At 47.9% G+C, this 25,696-nt stretch overlaps 1 protein-coding gene across 1 annotated transcript in view; it reads left to right on the top strand.

The window, feature by feature from the left end:
• DCHS1 (dachsous cadherin-related 1) overlaps nucleotides 1-25,696 on the top strand; it is a 46,645-nt gene that overhangs the window by 8,371 nt on the left and 12,578 nt on the right. The window contains exons 4-14 of the mRNA XM_070943702.1: nucleotides 30-266; nucleotides 750-1,754; nucleotides 1,888-2,075; nucleotides 2,334-2,430; nucleotides 4,070-4,227; nucleotides 4,332-5,169; nucleotides 5,582-5,821; nucleotides 6,417-6,542; nucleotides 7,785-7,994; nucleotides 8,576-9,439; nucleotides 10,916-11,029. Coding sequence (XP_070799803.1) covers nucleotides 30-266; nucleotides 750-1,754; nucleotides 1,888-2,075; nucleotides 2,334-2,430; nucleotides 4,070-4,227; nucleotides 4,332-5,169; nucleotides 5,582-5,821; nucleotides 6,417-6,542; nucleotides 7,785-7,994; nucleotides 8,576-9,439; nucleotides 10,916-11,029 — 4,077 coding nt within the window. The remainder of the gene's footprint in view (nucleotides 1-29; nucleotides 267-749; nucleotides 1,755-1,887; nucleotides 2,076-2,333; nucleotides 2,431-4,069; nucleotides 4,228-4,331; nucleotides 5,170-5,581; nucleotides 5,822-6,416; nucleotides 6,543-7,784; nucleotides 7,995-8,575; nucleotides 9,440-10,915; nucleotides 11,030-25,696) is intronic.

Below are 25,696 nucleotides of genomic sequence, written 5' to 3'. Positions count from 1 at the left end.
ATTACACCTTGGCTTCCTCCATTGTACAGGTGTCATTTCGTTGCGGAGGCCGCTCACTGGCAAGGCCAACCTGTTGGTGCAGCTGGAGGTAGAGGCTGAAGACGGAGGAGGGCTGGCAGCCCAGCCGACTGCTCAGGTCAACATCAGCATTGTGGCAGGCACTGTCTCCCCTCCGAGCTTTGAGCGGGTCCAGTATTACTTTACAGTCCCAGAAGATACCCGGCCAGGCAGCAGTGTGGGATCCATCCATGCATACAATGCCCAAGGTACCACTTCCACACCTTGCTTAGTGACCTTGTGTAGCTCTTTCCCAGAGTATGGGGGGGGGTCCGTTGAGGAATCAGGAAGCTTCCACTCAGTTTACTAAATCTCCTCATAGTAGTGCGATGGACCTGGAAGACAGGGGCTCCTGGCTGCTGCTCCCTTCCCCTACTTCCAATCCCATGTCTGACTTATGGGAAGCGGCTCTCTCTGGCAGAGTCCTGCCTGGCACAGGCTTCCAGAGGGAAGTGCACCTGAGCTGCTCCTTGTGTTTAATGTATGCGCTCAGTGCCATGTCTGTTCAGATGTGGTCCAGGTTAGCTCCCAAAGACGCCCCAAAGGAAAGGAAGAAGCACTGTGAACTCTGACCTTTCAGGGAGGGAAGGAGGGAGGGAGGGAGGGAGGGAGAGAGAGAGAGATCAAGGACGGGATGTAGAGAGTTTGGGCACTGCGACCTTAATTCAGTGGTGGTCTGTTCATCTCTCCAGGCCAAACAGACAGTGTGTTTTACTCCATTTCTGCGGGGGACCCACAGGGCCACTTCTCCATTGACCCCAGCTCAGGACAGCTGCACACCAACCTGGCCCTGGACCATGAGGCACAGTCCATTCTGACCCTGGAGGTCCAGGCCCGCAGCGGTTCCCCACCCGCGTACAGCAGTGCCCGGGTGCAGATCACTGTCTCTGACGTCAATGACAATCCCCCCCGCTTCCCTTCATCCTCTGACTCTGTGTCATTGCCAGAGGGGGTGGCTCTGGGCACGATTGTCTACACTGTGCAGGCCGAGGATCCTGACAGCGGAGCCAACGGACAAGTGCATTTTGAGCTGGCCTCCCGTGGAATGGCTGCTTTTGGCGTGGAACGTCTGTCAGGGAAGGTGCGGCTGATGGGAGCCCTTCATCAGGAGAGCCTCAGCCCTTACAAGCTGCTCATTCTGGCGCAGGATGGAGGGACCCCACGGCTCAGTGCCACGTTCACCCTCCTAGTCCACGTGCAGGCTGAAGACCAGCTGGGGCCCCTCTTTGATACTCTCACCTACCGTGTGGAAGTGCGGGAGGGAGTGCTAGTGGGCACCCATTTTTTGCAAGTGAGGGCCCTGGCCCGGGAGCACAATGCCTTCCTTGCCTACCATCTGCGTGCAGATGGCGATGCCACCAGCTTTGGGATTGCACCTGACACAGGGTGGCTGCATGTGCGCCGGACTCTTGACCGGGAGGTGCAAGAGCTGTATGTGCTGACCGTCTTGGCTGTAGCTGGAGAGGGTGAAGGGCGCCAGACAGGGACCAGCACAGTCCGGGTCACTGTCACAGATGAGAATGACAACAGTCCTCGTCTGAGCGAGGAGCGCTACTTCTTCACAGTGGTAGAGAACCGGCCCGCTGGCAGCAGTGTGGGCCGAGTGATAGCCACCGACTGGGATGCTGGGTCCAACAGCCACCTGACCTTCCGCCTGGTGCCACACGAGGGCCATTTCCTCATCCACACCCAGACTGGTGAGAGGGTTCTGGGGGAGGGGGGGAGAACAAAGCCTGGATGTTCCCACTGAGGAACGTCTGTGTGCAAGTGAGGCCTTCCTGCCCAAGCACCACCAGCCTGAAGGATTCTGTCTGTTTGCTTTGCTTGCAGGTGAGTTGAGCATTCGGAAGAGCCTCGACCGGGAGCAGCAAAGCAGCTATCAGTTGCAAGTCCTGGTACAAGATGGGGGGACGCCGCCCCGCAGCACCACAGGCACAATCTACGTCACTGTGCTGGATGAGAACGACAATGCGCCGGCCTTTCTACATGTGGCCGAGGGACGTGAGCTTCTTTTGCAGGTCAGGGGGCTGAGTGGGTCATCTCTGAGCAGGGGGCTCAGGCTCTCTCGGGGGTAGAGGGAGCCTGTGCAGTCGGGCTGGGTACCAGACAAAGCCATCCTAGCTTCTTTGAAGAGCAGGTGGGCTTCCTTGCACACCAACACACCAGGTCTCTCAGCAGGCCTTAGTGGCGAGGAAACTGCCTTAGTGGCCAGGAGGGCATGAGGAGGAGTCAGCGGTCAGTTACAGTTCCCCACTTACTGGCTTTCTGTCCATCAGGTTCTGGAAGATAAGCCAGCTGGACTGCTGGTGGCCGCACTGCAGGCCAAGGACCCAGATAAGGGTGAGAATGGAACCGTCTTCTACACGCTGTCAGGTGAGGAGCCCTAGTGAGCCTCCCGTCTCAAGCAGTCTTCCCCACCACTGCTAGCCCGCAAGCATTGGGCCAGCCTCTGGGCGATGGAACCGGAAGTAAGGGAACCAATTCCTGCTCCCTTATCATAGCCTCTTCTGCTTCGCCAAAATGTCCACTTGGGTGGGCAAGAGGCAGATGGATCAATCTCAATCTGGAAGTAGGGGAAGCACCTCCCTGTGGATGAAGGAAGGCCTGTAGGTGGCCCTGGGGGTGGAAAGCTCCCCATTGGCTGTCTGGAGATTTGGTCCAAGTGATAGGCAGGGAGGGTGAGGTGAGATGTGGCCTCTCCCGGCAGGGCCCTTTTTCCGGGGCCAAGAGATGATTGGCCACCAGCCAGTCTCCTCACTCCCTTCCCTTCAGTCCCCTTCTCAGAAAAATGGGGGAGGGGGAGAGAGAGGAAGGAGTTTTGGAATTGCAGCTCTAGCAATTGGGAAGCCAACAGACCTGATCATGGTTGTCAGGAGTGAAGGGCTGGGCAACATGCACAGGAAGAGAGTTTTAATGAAAGACCCCCTTTTTAAATCAAACCTCCCGACATAAAATGTTTATGATCAGAAGGGAAATACAGGAAAACAAGGAAGGCAGCAACTGCGCACACGAAAGGCAGTCAGCATGTCTCTCTGTTCTCATTGCTTCCTCTCTTTTTGGCCTGATCCTTACTGGGGGAACATGTGGAGGACCAGGCAGAAGCGTCTCCATCTCTTGCTTTGCCCACCAGACCAATTGACTGGCTGGACTCTACTACCCAGTGACCCAGGGCTCAGAGGCCACTTTGGGTCCTTGTACTCAAAGATACAGATTGGGGTGAGGTTAGCAGGGGGATACAGAAGGAATATTCCACCCGTTCAAGCCTCTCTCTCCATGTGGCCACAGTCTATCCTATTTCCTCCCCCTCCCAAAAATTGAGGTTTGTCAGAACTCGCTGTGATGTGCAGTCCACAGGTGAAAATGTGTGCAAAGCCCTTTCATAGGGCAGGCTGTGCTGACCACCAGGTGAGGTCAGCCGGAGCTCTTGCTGCAGAAGTTGTACGCAAAAGGGAGAGCTGTAAGAAGAAAGTATGGAGAGTGAAAATTCAGAACTGAAGCACTGTAAAACATTATAAAATCGCTATTACAGCCTCTATTACAACCGCAGGAATGAGTCCTTCATAAGACAGCAGGGCTGGCCCCAATCTCCTTCCTCTCCTCAGAGGAGCTCTCCCGGAGTAGGCATCACAGGAAAAATGGTCCTTCCACATGCTGCCCCTAAAAGGCACGGAGGGCACAGAGGCACACTGGCAGCCAGCATCCAAGGTGGCCTTGTAGCTGAGCTGCTCCTTTGGTTCTTCCGGAGTCTCCCAGGGAAAGCGTTGCTGTGTTCGTGAAATGCAGGTGATGGCCATGTATGCCCAGGCCAGGACCCTGGACCAGAAAAGGGAAAGACAGGGATCCTTTCGGTCTGGCCCTTTGAAGCAGCCCTTCTGGTTCAAGTGGGCTGGCATGGAGCTGGGTCTTGGGCACAGCTGCTTAGTCTCACCCTCCTGAGGGAAAGGCCAGGGCCAGCCATTTCTTCCCCTCCTTGGCTTCTCCATGTGGCCACATTTTCTTCCTTCCCTGGCAGGTGCCTGGGCAGAACACTTCTCCCTGCATGTATCTACGGGGGAGTTGCGCACGGCCAACCCCTTGCGGCAAGCTGACCAGGGAGAATATCTGTTCACTGTCACTGCAAGTGACCGAGGTGCCATTCGCAGGAGTACGGCTGCTACGCTGCGCATTCAGGTACTTGCAGAGCTTCTGCAGAACCTGCTAGCCCTCAGCTCCTCGCTTGGAAGCTTCTCCTTCTCTTCCCCTAATGCTCTTCCTCCCCCTCCCTCCCTCCATAGGTGGTCTCTTCCAGCCATGTTCTCCCCCGCCCTGAAACAACCGTACTGACTTTCTATGCCATGGAGGACCTGCCACCTGGCTCCAGCATTGGCTCGGTGGCTCCCCTGGAACTACCACCCCATGGGCAAGTAACTTACATGCTGGTTGGGGGCAACAATGGAGATGGTTTCTTTGTCGTGGACACCAGCACGGGCGAGATCTACTTGGTGCAAGAGCTGGACTATGAAGCAGAGAGGCGGCATACCTTGCATGTGAGCGTGGAAGACTCATGGCACGGTTATCCCAGCCAGCACCTGCTCCTGGTTGAGATTCACGTGCAGGACAGCAATGACCACAGCCCCACCTGGCCCCAGGACCCCATCACAGTGGTGGTGTCGGAGAGCGCTACGCCGGACCTTGCTCTCTTCACTTTCCAGGCTCTGGATGGCGACGGTCCCGGTCCCAACAGCCAGCTGCGCTATAGCCTCCTGCAGCAGGACATCCTGCACCCCATCTTCCAGCTGGATGCCGTCACGGGGGAACTGAGCCTGCAGGCTCCTCTGGACCGAGAGAGCCAGTCCGCCTTCCTGCTGGCTGTCATGGCCACAGACCAAGTCCACAATGTCAGCCAGCGCCACTCGGCCGCCGTGACCGCTCACATCTTCATCATGGACGAGAACGACAATGCACCCGAGTTCCTTTCTCCACCAAGAGTCAATGTTCCCGAGGATCAACCAACAGGCTTTCTGGTGCTGCAGGTGGTGGCCAGAGACCGGGATATGGGCGAGAATGGGCGAGTCAGTTACTTGTTGCAAGCAGGGAACCCTGATGGTCAATTCCACCTCAATCCCAGCACAGGTAAGCAGCAGAAGCGGGCAGAAAAGGTGGAGCATGTATTCCCCAGGGCCGGTCACAAGGAGCAGCCTTTAGGCAAATGGTCCATGCCAATGTGGAGTTCTCACCTTTGAGAACAGCCTACCAGCCATGAGAGCTGTTGGGAAACCATCTCAACTTCTCCAAGATTACCTAAGTGCATCCAGAACATAATTATGCCCTCACCAGGTGAACTGTCCTTCCCCATCACGCTGGCCAGTTCAGTGCTTACAGTCTGAGCTCATTGCCAGGTGCTGGTAAGGGCTGCCAAGGGATATGCCAGCCGAGGCCTTTTCTGTTGTCAGTCTCCCTCCACCTGCCTGCCTCCTGGGGCACAACCTATGCCCAGATGTGCAGAACAGCTGCCTTGCTTTGTTCCCTCTTGCTCTTTTCTTAGGGGCATTATCCATTGTGCGGGGTCTGGACCGGGAAGAAGTATCTCAGCATAACTTGACCGTGGTGGCCACAGACCACGGATCCCCACGGCACACCACCACACAGCTCTTGTTAGTGCAGGTGCTGGATGTGAATGATGAAACACCGACCTTTGAGAAGAGCGTCTATGAAGGCCAGGTGGCCGAAAACCTTCCTGCTGGCGTTCCAGTGCTGCAACTCCACGCCACCGACCAGGACCTTGGTAGGAGTCTCATCTGCCCCGGGAGACGGGAAAGGCTCAGAGACCATGGCCAGGCAGCAGAGCCACCTTCCTTGCCCAGCTGGGCCCTTCCTTGGCCCTGAGCCCCTGATACGCCCCTGGGGGAGGCTACAGGGACATCTGCTGCCCAGGGAACCTCCTTCGGTTGGACAGCCACAACATCCAAAGCAAAGTGTCAGTTTGGTCTTGAGCCCATCAGTATCTGTAACAGGGTGCCCTGTTTTCCCCATGGGGAGACTGAGCGATCCAGTGAGGAGATCTACCCTCCAGTGACTGATAAGGCTTTCCTTCTCCCTCCCCACCGGACTCCCTGCCAGGCCTAAATCCAGCTGCAGCGACTGGTCCTCCAGAGAGACAGAAGTCTTCTCTTGGCCATATGGTCTTGAATGGTCTCATCTTAAATGGGAAACACAAAAGGCCAAGCCATGAATCTTGACAAAGCCCCTTCCCACCGCTAAAAAGGGTTGGTGGTCCTCCTTGCCTTGCAGTCAGCTGACCCATGTAGTGGTGGATCGCTGTGATTAAGAGGGTTCCCAAAAGCCTGGAAAAAGAAGACCCTTTCCCCTTTCCTGCACAGGGACCAATGGCCAGGTGACTTACGGTGGGATCGCTGGGGATGACTTCATGATTGACCCCCACACGGGCCTGATCAGCACTTTAGGCCCTTTGGATCATGAGGAGCGAGCTGAACACCTCCTGACAGGTAATGGACCCCTGGAAGGAAGGCCTGTAGCGGGTTGGGGGGAGGAGTAGATATCCTCTTCCCAGGGTCCTTCATTAGCAGGCTGCACCCTCTTGGCAACAGAAGTCTTGACTGAAAATCAGAGCAAACTAAACTCTGTTAATAGGTGACTGCACAGGGTCACACCTGGCTCTGGATGGTCCTTATGCACAAAATCTCACTTTTGCCAGTCAAATTCTCCAGTGCTAGAGGGAAAAGCAGCAGTTGCTCAGCAGTTGCTCAAATCAGCATTTTCAGTGCTGATTTTCCCCAGTGCAGGACTTGCTTTTCGCCGTGTGCGTCTTTCCCTTGCATATAAGCAGATGCCCACAGTGCGGCAGCAGCATCCACAAAGGGATCTGATGCAGTCCCTGAGTGAACATAAACCATCATCCTCCCCCCTGGCACCTAAGGCAGCTGCCAGTTGTAGTGCACAGGGCTCTAACAGCAGGACATTGAAGTAATGTCTAAAATGACCTTTTCTGCGTTATTTTGGAGTCTTTGGTGCTCTCTGAGCTTGCTGATATGCTTGCAAACATACAGTATCATTAGCTGACTAGATCACATCTTCAGTACAAGGGAGTGGGGTGGGGAGTTGGCTTTCCACGTGTACACTGCAGCTTGCCCTGCCAGTGTTGCAGGGGTGCAGTTTTCTGCTTGGTAGTTCCTTGATGGGACATTGTTTTCTGTTTGTTTGCTTGCTTGTTTGGTGTTAGTCCTTGTGTAACTGAATGTCGGTTGCTGCAGTGATGAGTTCTGGTCTGTTTGTTTCCTTCATAGTAGTGTGTGAATGTGGCTTATTTGTCTATAGATAGCTGATTTGTCTTAATGCCAGCCTTCCAGAAATTCCCTAGCATTTTTGGATTTGGCTGGGTTTAGGCTGATTACAGTTTCCCAGCTGAAACTGGTTGAGCCTGTCCATGTGTTGCGAGATTAAGGAGCTTTCACTATGTCTTCTGACTGGGGAATTTCTGGAAACCTAACTAATGATGTTACCTAGTCTGGTTAACAAAACATCTGCAAAGAGAGCACCAAGGACTCCACAGTTTAACCCTGAGCTTCACATATTCTCTTCTATGGGAGATATTACTTTTGGAGTAATTATTCTATTGGAGATAGTAAGCAGCTTTTGGTGCAGCATCAGAGTTACCCAGCACAGACTTCTGGGGCAGAGAAAGTTGGGGCCAATATGTGCCATGCTGGCCCTTCTGTTTCTTCTTGCAGTGTATGCCCAGGATGGGGGCCTGCCCCCCCGCCAGGCCAAGGCCACCGTGCGTATCCTTGTGGTGGATGAGAATGACCATGCCCCCGTCTTCCAGAATGATGCTTACTCTCTGGCTGTGCCAGAGAACCAAAGTCACCAGAAGCTGCTCACCCTGCGAGCCACAGACCACGATGCGGGGGACAATGGGCGCATCTCTTACTCACTGGCAGGTAAATGAGGGATGGGAGCTCCATGGCAGGCAGCATCCCACAAGAAACCCGGGGGCCTTTGGGCTGGAAGGTACAGAATTCTCACTGTTCTTAGTTTTGTTGATGATTTTATTTGGGTATCGTTCTCAACCAAGAAACTTATAGTAACTAGGTGGTGCTATTTATAGATACCCTAAAATAAGTAAATAATAGATTTTTGGAAACTGGACCTTTATGCTTGCCTTGTAATTGAATCATGTTTTTTTTTTTTTTTTTTTGCTTTAATTTATATGCCTCCCTTCTCCGGAGACTCAGGGCGGCTTACAATGTGTTAAGCAATAGCCTTCATACTTTTGTATATTTATACAAAGTCAGCTTATTGCCCCCACAAACTGGGTCCTCATTTCACCTACCTTTGAAAGAATGGAAGGCTGAGTCAACTTTGAGCCTGATGAGATTTGAACTTGCAGTAATTGCAAGCAGCAGATGTTAATAACAGTGCTTTAGTCCACTGTACTACAGGCTCTTGGGGAAATGACCCTTAGCCTTAGCCTTAGTCTTGGCCTAGGAACTCTTAATTGCCCCCATCCTTCTCTCTGCAGCTGGGGACCCCGAAGGGGACTTTGCTCTGGACTCTTTAACTGGCCAGCTGTCCACTGTGCAAGGGCTGGACCGGGAACGCAAACCCACCTACATGCTAACCACCCAAGCGTGCGACAATGGCTTTCCTGCCCGGTGTGCCAGCACAGCAATTCAAGTGCAGGTGCTGGATCTGAATGACAACACTCCCCACTTTTTGCAAGAGGCCTACACCGCAGAGGTGCCCGAGGACCTGCCTGTGGGAGCCCCCGTGTTGCAACTCAAGGCACGAGATCCGGACGAAGGCAACAACGGACGGATTTCGTATTTCCTGGCAAACGAGTCACTGGGAGCCTTCCAGGTGGAGCCGCAAACAGGCCGCCTGTACAGCACCCAGCCGCTTGACCGGGAACGCGAGGCCATCTACCACTTCCAGGGCTTGGCTGTCGATTCTTCCCCTTCAGTCCCCAGGAGCGCCTCTGCAGTCATCACTGTTACTGTCCAGGATGTGAACGACCATGTCCCATCCTTCCCCCTCAGCCCACTCGCCATCACCCTGCCCCGCCACACCCCGCCCAAGAGAGTGGTGGCCACTTTGCGTGCGGAGGACCATGATGCCGGGGCCAACGCCTCCATCCTGTATCGTTTTGCTGTACCTGCCCCAGCCTTCGCCATCAACACATACACTGGGGCCATCCAGCTGCTGCAGCCCCTGGGAAGCCTCAGCCAGCGCCAGCGGACCCTGTTCGTGCTGGCCAGCGACCTGGGGCAGCCCCCCCTCTCCTCCATTGGCGTGGTGGTCATTCATCTGCAGGATGAGAGCCACCAGGGAGTCCACTTTCCACGCAGCACCAGTGACGTGGTCCTTCCTGAGAACACTGCCCCAGGTACTACCAGGGCACAAGCCTTGTCTGCGAGTGGGGGGCTTAGGGGGGGGCATGTCCCAAGTGGCAGACTGAGACAGAAGCCCAGCACCAAGCTACCTGGCAGAATGGCTGCCACTTCCCAGATATCTTGAGGCCTCTGCCCTGATGTGGAGGGAAGAGCAAACGGGGGGGGGCTGGTCCTCCTCACCCCAAGAGTACCTATTCATGTAAGATATTCATGTAATATCTTACATTCATGTAAGATAGGTACAATGTGGAAAAGAAAGAAATGGGGAAGAAACCCCAAGTTAAAATCCCAAAAGGTGATTCTTGACTTCCAACCGTTTGTTCAGAGAGAGTTTGAAATTATGACAGTGCTGAATGAAGAGACTTATCACCCCTGCCCAAAGTTACGGCTGCTACAGTGTCTGATTCAGTTGCTTGGCAATCTGTCCACTCTTATGACCAACCGCAGGAATGCTGCAGTGCTCCCCCCTGCCTGTCTTCATTCCCATCCCCCCATTGGACCCTTATCATCCCACTGGGTCCTACACATTCCTCCCACCCCCTGCCACAACTCAGTCACTTACCTTTTCCGCAGCTCTGTCGGGAAGCAGCCAATCCGTCACACAGCCTTTCTGCACAGGTTGTGTGGCACCATCCCAGAAATGGGTTCCCTTTTGGGAGTGGCCACAATTCAATTTTCCTGATTTACTTTTGGTGGTTGCTTCTTAGACAGGTTCAGATGGTGAGTGGGACCTTTAGATCCACAGGTGTTAACTACTGATTGATTGATTGATTGATTGATTGATTGATTGGATGCCTCTCCCCTCTGTCCCTAAGGCAGCAGCATCCGCAGCTCCCTCCTTAAATTTCCTAGGCTGAGGGATGTAGAATTTCGGTCTGCCCCTGGCAGTCCAGCCCCTTTCCCCTCTATGCCCCCCTGCTCTTGGGCTGAGGGGAAGGGTCTGGTCTAAAGCTCCTGTACTGGGGGAGGGACTGGAACCGGGCTGCCCCCCCCACTCATAACCTAGCACCTGCCCCCATCACTTCAAGAGGGGAGAGGGTCAGTTTGGAGACCATCGTCTGGGTCTCTGCCTCCTTCCCCATTGCCAACTCCAGAATGGGGGGACACTCTGGAGCAACCCTCTAATACTGAAACCATGTCTTGCTGCACGTTCATTTCACCTTGCCTGAACCAAGAAACGGATAGAGGGCTTCTGTTTCCTGGGTGAGGTGAGCCAATACAGGTGATAGTCCCATCCTTTCAGCAAGCTTTATGACCCATATGTTCCTTTTTTCTGGCTTATGCACTGCACTCTGCCCCATGAAGAGCAGTATCAACTTGAAAAGCTTTCAAGTTGCCATGAGCAGGAGGGAGGGAAACTTGACAGGCAGGTCACAACTCCCCATGCTAGGTCACAACTCTCCATGCCCGTTGGGGTTTTTGCACCCCCATCCCTCCCCATTCCTGACTGATGCTGACTGTCTTTCCAGGCACACTGGTGCTGAGCACCCCAGCTAGGCACACCACAGGATCATCCGGCCAGATCACCTACAGCATCGTGAGTGGCAACGAGAATGGCGCCTTCCGGATCCAGGCCGACTCAGGTACTTGGCAAGGCAGGGCTGGGGTGGGGTGGGGAGTGCTGAGAAAGAATCTCTCCCTTCAGAGAGGAGGGCAGGGGAGTCCTCCCCGTAGGCCCTTTTCCCAACCAGGCAACACCAAGGTCCCAGTTGAGAAGGAGCCAAGCTGCCCATTCGAGGCCCTTACAGGCTCTGGGCCCCAAACAGGGCAAAGACCTGAGTCTCTGGCGTGCATCCACATATAGGATTTATCCCATTTATCCATACATCCATTAAAAAATCAAGAGGTCTTTGCATATCTTTGTCCTGTTCTTGGCTCAGAGTTTCACCATTCGCTAAGAACATTAATTATTACACCAACATTTTCAGATGGGTTTTACTTCAGCCTTATGCTACTCTTATCACATTCAGCAACAAATGTTCAACTCCATATCAAATCAGCATGCCTACAAAGTAGCCCTCTGGCTTCCCCCATTAACATATCCCCAGAGGTGCTTTAATAAGAAAGGAAGCCTTGCATTGCCAGCCTTTAGGCCCATCTTGCTTGCCCCAGCAAAGACAAGTCACCATCAGGGGTGGGAGGGGAGGCTGGAGCACCAGCCAAGGAGGCTCTGGGGAAGGCAGCCACCAAGAGCTGCCTAAGTGGCATCTTTTCCTTCCATGATGCCATCCTACCAAAAAACTCCCTCTCGGCCAGCTGGCTGGCCGGCACTTGGGTGAGCTGATGGCCAGACCCCACTCTTTGCCCTGGGTATCCATTGTGTTGGGGGGGCTACACTGCCATGCCATGTTTTGTTCAGAGCAGAATAGTCAAATGCCAGGTTCTTTCCCTGCTCTGCCTTAAGCCAATGAAATTAGAATCTGACAGAATCAGGGCAGAGAAAAGGAAATATGGTTTTGCACAATGCTTAATTTAACTTTGGAATTCTTTAGTACAAGATGTAGTGCTCAAAGCAGCTTGATGGGCTTCTAAAAACTGTTAGATCGATTCATGGAAATGATAGGGATCAGAAATGTCTGCCTGGATGTCCATGAGAACACCTCTGAGAGGCCCCTGCCAGGAGAGAGTGAGCTTCCTTGGGCAGTCAGAGGATCACTGGAGAATAGGCTGTTGGCCAGAATGGGCCAGGGGTCATATCCAGTGGGGCCTGGCTTCTAGGTCTTCTACATCTTCCCAGTCTCCCCTTCTAGGTAGCTCAGGTGAGAAGCAGAACCACAAAACCATGGTCCTCTTTTACGCATGATAGCAGTGTTCCAATATCTCAGGGGTTGCCACAAAGAAGAGGGAGTCAAACTATTCTTCAAAGCACCTGAGGGTAGAATAAGAAGCAATGGGTGGAAACTAATCAAGGAGAGAAGCAATTTAGAACTAAGGAGAAATTTCCTGACAGAACAATTAATAAGTGGAACAACTTGCCTGCAGAAGTTGTGAATGCCCCAACACTGGAAATTTTTAAGATGTTGGATAACCATTTGTCTGAAGTGGTGTAGGGTTTCCTTCCTGGGCAGGAGGTTGGACTAGATGACCTCCAAGGTCCCTTCCAATTCTATTCTATTCTATTCTATTCTATTCTATTCTATTCTATTCTATTCTATTCTATTCTATTCTATTCCATTCCATTCCATTCCATTCCATTCCATTCTTTCGCTCTTGCCCCCTCTCTCAATGCTCTTTCCTCTTGTTCCTTGGTTGTCTGCGTTAGTTATTCTCTTTTCTCTTCCTGGCAGCTTACCCCTTCTTCTTCTCTCACTTTCATTTCTTCTTGTTGTTCTATATATTGCCGATAAAATAGCTCTGCCTTTTCTACTGTATCCAATTTGTGCCTTTGTTCTTGTAAGTTCACCAAGATTCCTTCTGGTATCAACCATCTAAAACTCACTCCTTTTTTAATCAAATGTTTTGTCAAAAATTGGTATTCTTTTCTTAGATCTCTCACTCTTCTTGGAACTTGTTTCAATGCCACTCTATCTCTGCCTTTATATTGTATCGTTGTGTTCCTCATAAGTTGCAAGATTTCTGTTCTCAGCGTTTTTTTGGTAAATCTAACATGTATTTCTCTAGGTAGATTGTTCCTCATCGCATATCTTGTATATACTCTGCAAATTTCGTCTATCTCGTTAATTATCTTTTCTGGACTTTCTTTCATAACTTCCACTAATATTTCAGCAATTTTTTCTGGTAAATTCTCTCCTTTTTCTTCCTCTATGTTTTGGAATCTTAAGTAGAAGTCTGCCTTGTCCATTTCCAATTGTATAATTGTCTTTTCCTGGCTTTTATCTGTAGTTGTGAGTCTATAGTCCATCTCCTTCACCTTTTTCTCTGTTGCTTCTGCTTTCTCTTCCACTACTATCAAACTTTGTTCATTTCTTCCCATCATTTCTTTCATTTCCTTGAGATCATCATGCCTTGCCTGTATCATGCTTTTTAATTCCATGTTGGTTTTGTCTTGTTGTCTTGTTGTTTCTGCTGCTTTTTGTGCTGCGGAACTTGGTGCTGCTGTTATTGATGGTGATGATAAATGTTGTGGTTGCTTCTTCATTTTAATCTTTACTTTCAAATCGCCCAATTTTATAATCCAAATTTTGTAAATCAATATTTATAATTCATGTTTATCGTCCTGATCACCACAGATCTTCAGGTTCTTGATACCCTAATCCATACATTTAAAAAATAATATTAACCAAACCACACACTAATGTTCCCCCTAAAGGGAAACTGAAATAAGAAAAAAGAAGAAAAAAGAAAAGAAAAAGAATATCCAGGCAGTGGAAGAAAAAAGAAAAAGAAAAAAAACACACCACCAACTGCCAAAAATTTTTTAATAATCCAGAAAAAAAAGCAAGAAGTCCAAAAAAAGTCCATGGCATGGGACCTGGGTATTTGCGGGACCGCCTTCTGCTGCCGATAGCCTCCCACCGACCAGTATGCTCCCATAGAGAGGGACTCCTCAGGGTGCCGTCAGCCAGGCAATTTCAGCGGCAGTTCCTGCCCTCTGGAATGATTTGCTCCCGGAGATACGAAGGATATCGGATCTCTGGGTTTTTCGCCGTGCCCTAAAAACTTTTCTTTTCCATCAAGCAGGGCTCGCGTGAACCCCCCCCCCCCTTTTTAGCCTTTTTTAGCTTTTTAAATTGTCAAATGGGTTTTAGTTTCAATGTTTTAAATTTTGGGCCACAGTTATATAATTCTTTTAATAATTTTAAATTTTGTATTGGTATGTGTTTTAGTTCTGGCTGTGCACCGCCCTGAGTCCACTAGGAGAAGGGCGGGATATAAATTAAATTAAATATTATTAATATTAAATATTAAAAAGTCAGCCAAAAAATATAAAAAACCCAACTATAAAAAAGAATAAAAAAATGTAGGCGAATAAAAAATAAAAATCTGATTATCGAAATGAACTAAAAAACAATAAGTAGAAGAAAAAAGAGTAATTATCCCAAATGCAAAATATTAAATATCAAGAAATGCAAAATCCAAAAAAGGAAAAAAAAGGAAAGAAAAATACAATATCCAAATTTAAGCTTTTCCACATTTCAGGTTTTAAACAAACAAACAAAAAAATAGAGGAAAGGAAGAGAAAAGATCCAAAAATGTATACTCCAGATAGTCAGCAAAAATAATATATCAGCAGAAAAACAATTCCAACAAAGTAGTCTTCTTCCCCTTCTCTTTTATTCATAAGACAGCTTATCTCAAATGTTATTCAAGGTCATTCTTTGTTCATTCCACGCTTCCAAAAAAAAAAAAAAAAAGGATTTTTTTTCACCACTGGATGGCAGTGTATACCTTCACAACTTATTTTCACTGATCTAAAGTCTATTGTTCAGACTTAGATCTTTCCGGTTTCTAGCTTAAAGTCCCCAAATCAGGAGTGAAATACTCCCAGTTTGGACCGGCTCGGGCGAGTAGGTAGTGATGGTGGCGGGCAGTTTGGAGAACCGGTAGCAAAAATCCCTGCCCCCGCCCCCCATGCCCAGCTGAGCCGTGCAATCATCAGAGCCTTTTTTTTCCTTTAAATGGTTCTGACAAGCCAAGCTCTGACGATCCCAGCTGAGTTGCCTGCTAATCAGGCAACTCAGCTTGGATCGCCAGAGCCATGTAAAAGAAAAAAACTTTTTTCCTCTGACAACCTCAGCTGTTGCCTGCTAATCGGTAACAAAAATCCCTCTCCCTCCCCCCCCTCAGCTTGCTTATTTTAGCTGCTGGTCGCAATGCCTTGCTGTAATCCCTGCAATCCATTGCATCAGCAAGCAACTGAATAACAAGCCACGCCCTCCCAGTCACCTTACCACCAAGTCACGCCCACTAATTAAGCCACGCCCACAGAACCGGTAGCAAAAATTTTAGATTTCACCCCTGCCCCAAATCATTCATATTTCAATCTTAATTCACTCTTCCCAATCTGCTTTCTATTTATTAATCTAAATCAGTTCATATTCTTTGAAAAAATTAATTTTTATATGTGGCCAGCTCTTATGTCGCTGCTGATCCGAAAAAGGGGAGGTTGCCAAGTATCCACTTCCTCCCCTTTCACTCTTGCCGTTCCTTTTTGTTCTAATTAATTTTTTTTTTTACAGTTCAGGTTATCTCTTAAAAAGTAGAAGTTTTATTTCCAAGACAACAATTCCTTTCTCATCAGATGTTATGTCTTGCTTCCTCTTTCTTCCCTTCACTCGTGACTTCTCCGGCTTTGTGAGAGCTCTCAATGGCTGTCTTCCCAGATGTAGAGTCGAAGGCTCAGAGGTCGGTTTCGCTCCAAGCGAGTGTGTGCCCCAGTTCTGTGAAGGCTGGGATTTTTTTTTTAATTTTATTTTATTGAAAAGACAGTGCCATGTCAAGATAACAATGCAAATAAAGCAGAACCAGAGAGAAATCAATGGTAAATCTCAACATACAAGCTAATAACTATAACTGTACTATGCTAACAGTAATTACAGTAATGCAACCAAAAAAAAGGAAAAAGAAAAGAAAACTTCAACTAAATTTCTACTTACATTAGCTTATTTACAAATTTTTCCATATTATATCCATAGTTTTATACATCTTTGTTGTCCACACTAACAATTATTTTTTTGAAAAAATTTTCAGCTTTATTTCTTATACATATAACATAAAACGTACATTTTCTTATACATGATTAATCCTACATATACATGTTTTCCTTAAAGAAAGCATTAAAATAAGACATTTTAATTACATTCGGAGTTGCTCTTCTACCCTTTCTTCCCTCATTTCGCAACAACCCTTCTTCTTCTCCTCTTTCCCTTCCCTCCCTCCTCTCTTCTCCTACTTTCTCCTTCCTCCTCTCCTACCTCATCTACTTCCCCTTCCTTTCCCCCACTCCTCTCTTCTTTTCCCCCTTCTCACCTTCTCTCCTACTCCTGTCCCCTACCCTTCCTTCCTCTCCTTTTCCCTTTCTTTCTATCCTCTCCCTCCCTCTCCTCTTCCTACCCTCTATTCCTCTCTCCTTTCTATCTTCTTTGCTGTGGAATATTCTCCTTGTTTGGTATCCGAGCAATTCCTGTATTCTAACAGTATATACTTTCTTTCAATTTCTTTTCAGATTTATTCTATCAGTATTATCATTATAATTGTACATTTATTCCTATTATCTTCTTTCTTTTCCCCCCTCCCATCCCCCTTTTTCATTTACTCTGGTGTCATCTGGATTTCTATTTTTTTTATCCTCTCCCTCGTTTAACTTTCTATTATCTAAATCATTTATCTATCCTCTCATCTTCATATTTCTTTTCTAACCATATATAAAATCTTCCCCATTTCTTGAAATACACTGATTCCTCTTTATCTCTTATTCTTAAAGTTAATCTATTCATTTCCACACAGTCTAAAATCTTTTTTATTACTTCACCTTCTGATGGAATTTTTTCTGTCTTCCAATATTGTGCAAATATAATTCTTGCTGCTGTTATTATATGTATAGTTAAATATACATCTTCTTTACTATATTTCTCTGGGAGAATACTCAATAAAAAACCTCTGGTTTTAATTCTATAGATTTATGTAATATTTCTTCCAACCATTTTTGTATTCTAGACCAATATTTTTTTTGCTTTTAAACATGACCACCACATATGATAGTATGATCCCGGCAAATGCAAACATTTCCAACATTTGGTTGATTTATCCTTAAACATCTTTGCTAATCTTTCTGATGGCATATGCCACCTATAAAACATTTTATATAGATTTTCTTTATATGCAATTGCCATTGTCAATTTATAATTCCTTTCCCATAGTTGTTGCCATTTCTCTAATTTTATTGCGTATCCAAAATTTTTCGCCCATGTTATCGTTGTCTTTTACCTCTTCATCTTCCAATCTAATTTGCAACAAATAATTATACAGTCTTTTAATCATTTTTTCATCCTTTCATTATTTGATCCAACTCTGATTCCCCCAAATTGAAACCATATTGTTCATCGATGCTTTTCTCCACTTTTAACCTTACTTATTTAGGCTGGTTCGCAATACAATTTTAACTGCACAACCAACGTTATCTCCTTCACTCCTCCTAGATCTGTTATGAAACTGGTTCACAACTCAAATAGTTGCTTTCCAGCAATGCTTTCCTCTGCTCCAACCTCTATTTTTAACTGGTTCACAACTTTATTTCAGTTGATCTCCAGATATATTTTCTTCCACTCCTAACTTTTTATTTTTTGGCTAGTTCACAGTTTTGCTTTAACTGTTATCCAGCGTATGCTTTCCTCCACTCCAGTATGATGCTTTCCTCCACTCCTACCTTATTTGTAAGACTGGATCGCAGCTTTGCTTTCACTGTTCTCCAGAATCATGCTTCCCTCCACTCCTAACTTCATTTGTTTAGCTGGTTCCTAGCATTTTATTTTAGTTTTTGTCCAGCTTTATGTTTTCCTCCATTCCTACATCTCTTATTCAGTTATTTAACTTTAAATTAATTCACAATGTATTACCCATATTTATTTTTTGATCCATTCTCCTTCATATCTTTTACTAATTTAAAATAAGAATGTATATCAACAAAAATCTTAAATCTTAACTTAAGGAAGAGCCTGTAGTACAGTGGACTAAAGCACTGTAATTAGCATCTGCTGCTTGCAATTACTGCAAGTTCAAATCTCACCAGGCTCAAGGTTGACTCAGCCTTCCATCCTTTCAAAGGTAGGTAAAATGAGGACCCAGATTGTGGGGGCAATAAGCTGATTTTGTATAAATAAACAAAAGTATGAAGGCTATTACTTAACACATTGTAAGCGCCCTGAGTCTCTGGAGAAGGGCGGCATATAAATTAAAGCAAAAAAAAAAAAAAAAAAACACCTATTCTCTCCTAGGCTTTCTCCCATTCCATGCTTATTTCTTATTTTCTATAAGTAACAACATTTTAAGTCACTTTAAAATCAATTTTCTATAATTGTTAAGTCTGTAAATAGTTCTTTTTAATATCCAGCGCCTTGAAAAACATTTTCTTCTAAGTTATTAGGTCTGTAAATAGAGCTTATTAAAAATTCAAAATTTAAAAAGGCATTAGAACATCCAGAAATCATGTTTTTCAATCATTTGTACTCTTGTTTTCTAGTCAAATTATTTGTATATTTATACGATCAATTTCAATAAAAATAATAGTAAAGAAAGAGAGAGAATAGTAACAATATTAATAATAGTTAAAAGAAAAAAAAAAGAAGCAAAAATAAAGAAAGGAAAGAGAATAGAAATATAACAAAAGAGATTAAAAAAGAAGAATTAGAAAAAGTAGAGAGGGGAAAAAAGACAAAGGAGAAAATAAGAAAAAAAAAGAAATAGAGAAAGAACAAAGAAAAGAAGGAAAGTATGTCCTAATGTTATTCAGACATCAAACACCCAGGCACCATTACATCCATTTAAATCAAACTATAGTATTTTGTTATCTTGTTACATAATATATTCCATTTTTTTTCTTTCTCCAATCTAAGTATGTTTCTTTTTTTTTATTGAAAAAGTTTTACAAATACCAATTTTTCCCCATTTCCCCCCCCATCCCTCCCTAACCCCTCCTAACCCTCCCCTCCTCCCATGACTTCCCCAAGGTGAAATCCGTCCACATTGTATTATAACATGCTTTACCACCCCTCTATTCTCCCCCCTGTGCACCATACATTTCTACATAACAATAAGCTATATTGCCCCCTGTATACTATACATTTCTACACAACATTCAGCTAAAAGCTATCTGGTACTTCCTAGTTTGATATTTATTCTGCACATAATCTATCCATTTCTTCCATTCCCATACATAAGTCTCCTGAGTCCGGTCTTTTAAATATGCTGATATCTTCGCCATTTCTGCAAAACTGGCCATCTTCAAAGTCCATTCTTGAATTGTAGGCATATCATCCCTTTTCCAATATTGATCAATCAATAACCTAGCTGCTGTCACCATATACAATATCAATTTTGTTTCACCCACTGAAAAGCCCTTAACTATACCCAATAAAAACAATTGAGGAGAAAATTGAATTTTTTTCTTCAAAACATTTTGCATAACCCACCAAATTTTTATCCAAAAAGCCTTTACTTTCTTGCATGTCCACCATATATGATAATATGTAGCATCTAAGCAATCACATCTCCAGCATTTTGGTTGAACATTAGGATACATGCATGACAATTTCTTAGGATCTAAATGCCACCTATAAAACATTTTATAAAAATTTTCCCTCAAATTCTGCGACTGTGTGAATTTAACATTCTGAATCCATATTTTTCCCCACATTTCCATCATAACTGGTTCTCCAAAATTTTGCGCCCATTTTATCATACAAACTTTAACCAATTCATTTTCTGAATCTCTTTCTAACAAAACATTATAAACCCTCTTGATATGCATTGGGCCTCTATCTTTTATCTGTCTAACCAATTCTTCTTCATGCAACATTAAACCAGTTTTTTGATCTTCTCTCCATCTCAGTTGAAGTTGATTATACTGTAACCAAGTTAGATTAATCCCTTCTTCCAACAGTGTGTTTAATGACTTCAATTGCCATCTGCCCCCATCATTAAAAAGTACTTCTTTGTATAAACCCCCCCCGAGTGACTTTATATTTATATTCCGTATGATATGGCCAAGATCCAACCACAATGGTATTTTATAATCCCATTTAAGTCGGTGCTTCTTCCAAACTCCCATCAAGGAGCTTCTAAGTATATGGCTGTTAAAGTGCGGGATGACCCCTTGCAGGGTCGAGCTGAGGATTTTGTGCAATATCTGTATGACAAAATCGCTCAGATTCGAGAAGGGCTGGCCTCTGACTGGGTATGTCCGGACGGGATGACTGAGGCAGGTCTTGAGAGTGTTATCTGGGGGGAGTTCGATCCTGTGACTCCCGAGGACATGGACAGGATCCTGGGACGGCTGAACGCGACCACATGTTTATTGGACCCGTGTCCCTCCTGGTTGGTACTGGCCTCCCGGGAGGTGACGCGAGGCTGGCTCCAGATGATTGTTAACGCTTCTTTGGGTGAGGGGGTCCTGCCGGCCGCTTTGAAAGAAGCGGTGGTGAGGCCCCTCCTCAAGAAGCCCTCTCTGGATCCGGCTGTTTTGGCTAACTATCGTCCAGTCTCCAACCTTCGCTTCGTTGCGAAGGTTGTTGAGAGTGTGGTGGCGCAACAGCTTCCCCGGTACCTGGATGAAGCTGTCTATCTAGACCCGCTCCAGTCCGGCTTCCGGCCTGGGCACAGCACGGAAACGGCATTGGTCGCATTGGTGGATGATCTCTGGAGGGCCCGGGATAGGGGTCATTCCTCTATCCTGGTCCTGTTAGACCTCTCAGCGGCTTTTGATACCATCGACCATGGTATCATGTTGCACCGGTTGGCGGGGTTGGGGGTGGGAGGCACCGTTTTGCGGTGGTTCTCCTCCTACCTCTCCGACCGGTCGCAATCTGTGTTGACAGGGGGGCAGCGGTCGACCCCGAGGCACCTTGTTTGTGGGGTGCCACAAGGGTCGGTACTCTCGCCCCTTCTGTTCAACATTTATGTAAAGCCGCTGGGTGAGATCATCCGTGGCTTCGGGGTGGAGTTCCATCAATACGCTGATGACACCCAGCTGTATATCTCCACCCCAGGCCACCCCAATGATGCCCTTGAAGTGTTGTCCCAGTGCCTGGAGGCCGTGCGGGCCTGGATGGGGAGAAACAGGCTCCAACTCAACCCCTCCAAGACCGAGTGGCTGTGGCTTCCGGCGTCCCGATATAGCCAGCTGACGCCATCGCTGACTATTGGGGGTGAATCACTCGCCCCCACGGAGAGGGCTCGCAACTTGGGCGTCCTCCTGGACGCACGGCTGTCCTTGGAAGATCATTTGACGGCCGTGGCCAGGGGGGCTTTTTATCAGGTTCGCCTGATACGCCAGTTGCGTCCCTTTCTAGATCGGGACTCCCTACGCACAGTCACTCAGGCCCTCGTCACCTCCCGCCTGGACTACTGCAACGCTCTCTACATGGGGCTCCCCCTGGGGTGCACCCGGAGGCTCCAGCTGGTCCAGAACGCGGCCGCGCGGGGGATCATGGGGGCGACGAGGCGCTCCCACGTGACACCTCTCCTGCGCGAGCTGCACTGGCTCCCGGTGGTCTTCCGGGTGCGCTTCAAGGTGTTGGTGACCACCTTTAAAGCGCTCCATGGCTTAGGGCCGGGGTACTTACGAGACCGCCTTCTGCCACCAATAGCCTCCCACCGGCCAGTACGCTCACACAGAGTGGGCCTCCTCAGGGTGCCGTCCGCCAGGCAATGTCGGCTGGCGACCCCCAGGGGGAGAGCCTTCTCTGTGGTGGCGCCTACCCTCTGGAACACCCTCCCCCCAGAATTACGCATAATAACAGACCTCCGGATTTTTCGTCGGGCCCTAAAAACCTATTTATTCCAACAAGCTGGGCTGGCTTGACCAAATTTTTAATTTTTAAATTGATTTTAAATTGGAAATGGTTTTAATTCGGCCAAAACATTTAATTATTTTAAATAGTTTTTTTAGATTCACCATGTTTGTATATATGTCTTGTTTTTACCTTGGCTGTGCACCGCCCTGAGTCCTATTTTGGAGAAGGGCGGTATAAAAATTTAATTAAATAAATAAATAAATAAATAAATAAATACTTTATCCACCTTGTTTTCATAGAATAAATATGCATGCCAACCAAATTCAAGGTCATAGCTCTCGATATTCAATATTCCAGTCTTTGTCCTTCCAAACCAATCATTTGCTTGTGTAAACGCTGCTGCTTCATAATACAATCACAGGTTTGGAAGTTTAAGACCACCCCTTTCACGAATATCTTGCATAATTTTCAGTTTAACTCTTGGCTTTTTCTCATTCCAAACAAACTTATTCACTCCTTTTTGCCATTCCATCAGGTGTTTATCATTTTTAAGCACCGGAATCATTTGAAACAGAAATAAAAATCTAGGTAGAACATTCATTTTAACTGCTGCTATTCTTCCAAGTAGAGACAGCTGCAGTTTTTTCCAGGTTTCCATATCCTTTTGTACCTTTCGCCACAACACCTCATAATTATTTTGAAACAATTTTATATTTGAATCTGCAACTCTGTGTGCTAGTGACCATGTATTATTAATATGTGTCTAAATATGAAATCAGAAAACGGGCTTAGTTGTGGGAATACTTAGCCCATTAAGTCACCGGCAACTAAAGTTCCTCTTAAACTGTGTAAGCCACAGAATTGACAAGTTCTGGAAAAGTCACTGTGTGGCTACCTTGAAATTTTGAGGCAAGTTTATTTGCTGCCTCTGTTTTGCACCTTCCCAGAGTCCAAGGGATGCTCTTCCAAGTTCTCTGCCCTGCCCCCCCGGACTGGCGGACTTGGCTCCCCCAGTCGCTAGAGCAGGGGTGTCAAACTCAATTACATTGAGGGCTGCATCATGGTAGTGTTTGACTTCAGGGGGCCAGGGTGGGTGTAGCCAGGGTGGGCATAGCCAGCTCAGCATCACTTGTGTCGGGGGCACCTGTGGTGGCCCGAGCACTCTGCCAACAAAAACAGCTCAGGAGAGCTGCACACAGCCCTCATGAGCTCTATTTTCGGCTCTAACAGCTTCCTACAACCCTCTGCAAGCAAAAACAGAGCTCGGGAGGGCAACACATGGCCCTTCCGAGCTCTGTTTTTGATGGCATAGGCACCGAGGGCCAGTCCTTTGCTGTTTCCAGGGCGGCCACGCGGGCCAGATCTTTTTTATTATTATTATTATTTTTATTTTTTAGTATAATAATTCCATTAAACAGGGTGTTGTCTGGGTACAAATATCTTTGTGCAATAATAATAAAAGTTTCATTGCATTAATATTAATTCTCTGATTTTACAATACTAATATTGAACATCATCACCCCCTCATCTGTGATCTTATTCAGGAGGGGGGGGGCGGACCTGGCAGGTATTACAGAGACTTGGTTGGGCCCGGAGGGAGGAGTCCCTCTGGTAGAAATGTGCCCACCAGGCTTCCATGCATTTCATCAGCCGAGGTCACAGGGGAGGGGCGGGGGAGTAGCGGTTATTATTAGAGAAGGCCTTAGGCCGAGGGAGACCACTGTTCCTCAGACGGCCGGTTGTGAGTCCCTCCTTGTGAAGTGGGGCCATGGGGTTCAGATGGGCTTGCTGATCACGTACCTGGCTCCCTGCCACGTGGCAGCAGCCCTGCCCGAGCTACTCAACGTTATCGCCGCAGTGGCGGTTGATACCCCCAGACTTATGGTCATGGGGGATTTCAACCTGCCATCCGTGGGTGAGGCGTCTGAGGTGGCTCGGGAGTTCATGGCTTCCATGACGGCCATGGACCTGACCCAGCTAATTCATGACCCTACGCACACTGGGGGAAACACACTGGACCTGGTTTTTGTCTCTGGACAGTGGTTGAGTGATCTTGAGATAGGGGATATAGTCATCGAGCCCTTGTCATGGTTGGATCACTCTCTCCTTCACCTTGACATTCGAACCGTGGCACCCCGCCGCAGGGAGGCGGAACCGATAAGATGGTACCGCCCCAGGCGCCTGATGGAACCTGATAGGTTCCAGACGGAGCTTGGGCTAATTCCTGAGGTTCTGGCTCACGCCTCGGCTGGAGACCTAGTGGCCGCCTGGGATAGGGCGGCCGCTGGAGCTCTGGATCGAGTCGTGCCTTTGCGGCCTCTGACCCGGCGCCGATCTCACCTGGCTCCTTGGTTCACTGAGGAGTTGAGGGAGATGAAGCGCCGGAAAAGATGCCTAGAGAGTAGTTGGAGGGCTAGTCTTTCTGAATCAGACCGGACACTGGTAAGATCTCATATTAGGAATTACCTAGTGGCGATAAAAGCAGCAAAATGTGCTCATTTTGCTGCTCTTATTGCGTCATCAGATAATCGCCCAGCCGCCCTGTTTAATTTAATTTAATTTAATTTCCAATTTATATACCGCCCTTCTCCCTGAGGACTCAGGGCGGTGTACAGCCAAGATAAAAAAACATAGAATACAAATATTAAAACATTTAAAATATATATAAATTTTGGCCCGAAGTTAAGAATCACAAACTAATTAAAAGAATTTAAAAATTTGTTCTAAGCCAACCCGGCTTGCTGAAAAAGATAGGTTTTCAGGGAACGACGGAAGGCATTGAGGTCATGGATTCTTCTTATCTCCGGGGGCAACTGATTCCAGAGGGTGGGAGCCCCCACAGAGAAGGCCCTCCCCCTGGGGGCCACCAGCCTACATTGTTTGGCTGATGGCACCCTGAGGAGGCCCTCTCTGTGGGAGCGCACGGGTCGATGGGAGGTCGTCGGTAGCAGCAGGCGGTCTCGGAGATAGCTAGGCCCTATGCCATGGAGCGCTTTAAAGGTGATAACCAACACCTTGAAGCGCACCCGGAAGACCACCGGGAGCCAGTGCAGCTCGCGCAGGAGCGGTGTTACATGGGAGCGCCATGTTGCTCCCATCACTACCCACGCTGCTGCATTCTGGACCAGCTGGAGCCTCCGGGTGCTCTTCAAGGGGAGCCCCATGTAGAGAGCATTGCAGTAGTCAAGGCGAGAGGTGACGAGGGCATGAGTGACTGTGCACAAGGAATCCCGATCAAGAAAGGGCCGCAACTGGCGAATCAGGCGAACCTGATAAAAGGTCCCCCTGGTAACAGCCGTTAGATGTTCCTCCAAAGACAGCTGCCTATCCAGGAGGACTCCCAGATTGCGAGCCCTTTCAGTGGGGGCCAAAGACTCGCCCCCAATAGTCAGCGATGGAGTCAAGTGACTATATCGGGATGCCGGGAGCCACAGCCACTCAGTCTTGGAAGGGTTGAGCCTGAGCCTGTTCCTCCCCATCCAGTTCCGCACAGCCTCCAGGCACTGGGACATCACTTCAAGGGCATCGTTGGGGTGGCCTGGGGTGGAGATGTACAGCTGGGTGTCATCAGCGTACTGGTGGTATCTCACCCCAAAGCCACGGATGATCTCGCCCAGCAGCTTCACATAAATGTTGAACAGGAGAGGCGAGAGGACCGACCCTTGCGGCACCCCACATATGCGGGGCCTCGGGGTCGACCTCTGTCCCCGTCAACACAGACTGCGACCGGTCAGAGAGAAAGGAGGAGAACCACCCCAACACAGTGCCTCCCACCCCCAACTCTTCCAGCCAGTGCAGCATGATACCATGGTCGATGGTATCAAAAGCCGCTGAGAGATC

The sequence above is a fragment of the Pituophis catenifer genome, unplaced genomic scaffold, assembly GCF_029215685.1.
Source record: "Pituophis catenifer annectens isolate HBS135680 unplaced genomic scaffold, rPitCat1.0.hap2 SCAF_4, whole genome shotgun sequence".
NCBI lineage: Eukaryota > Metazoa > Chordata > Lepidosauria > Squamata > Colubridae > Pituophis > Pituophis catenifer.
The sequence above is the reverse complement of the archived record's forward strand: the minus strand, read 5'-3'. Positions and strand labels throughout refer to the sequence as shown.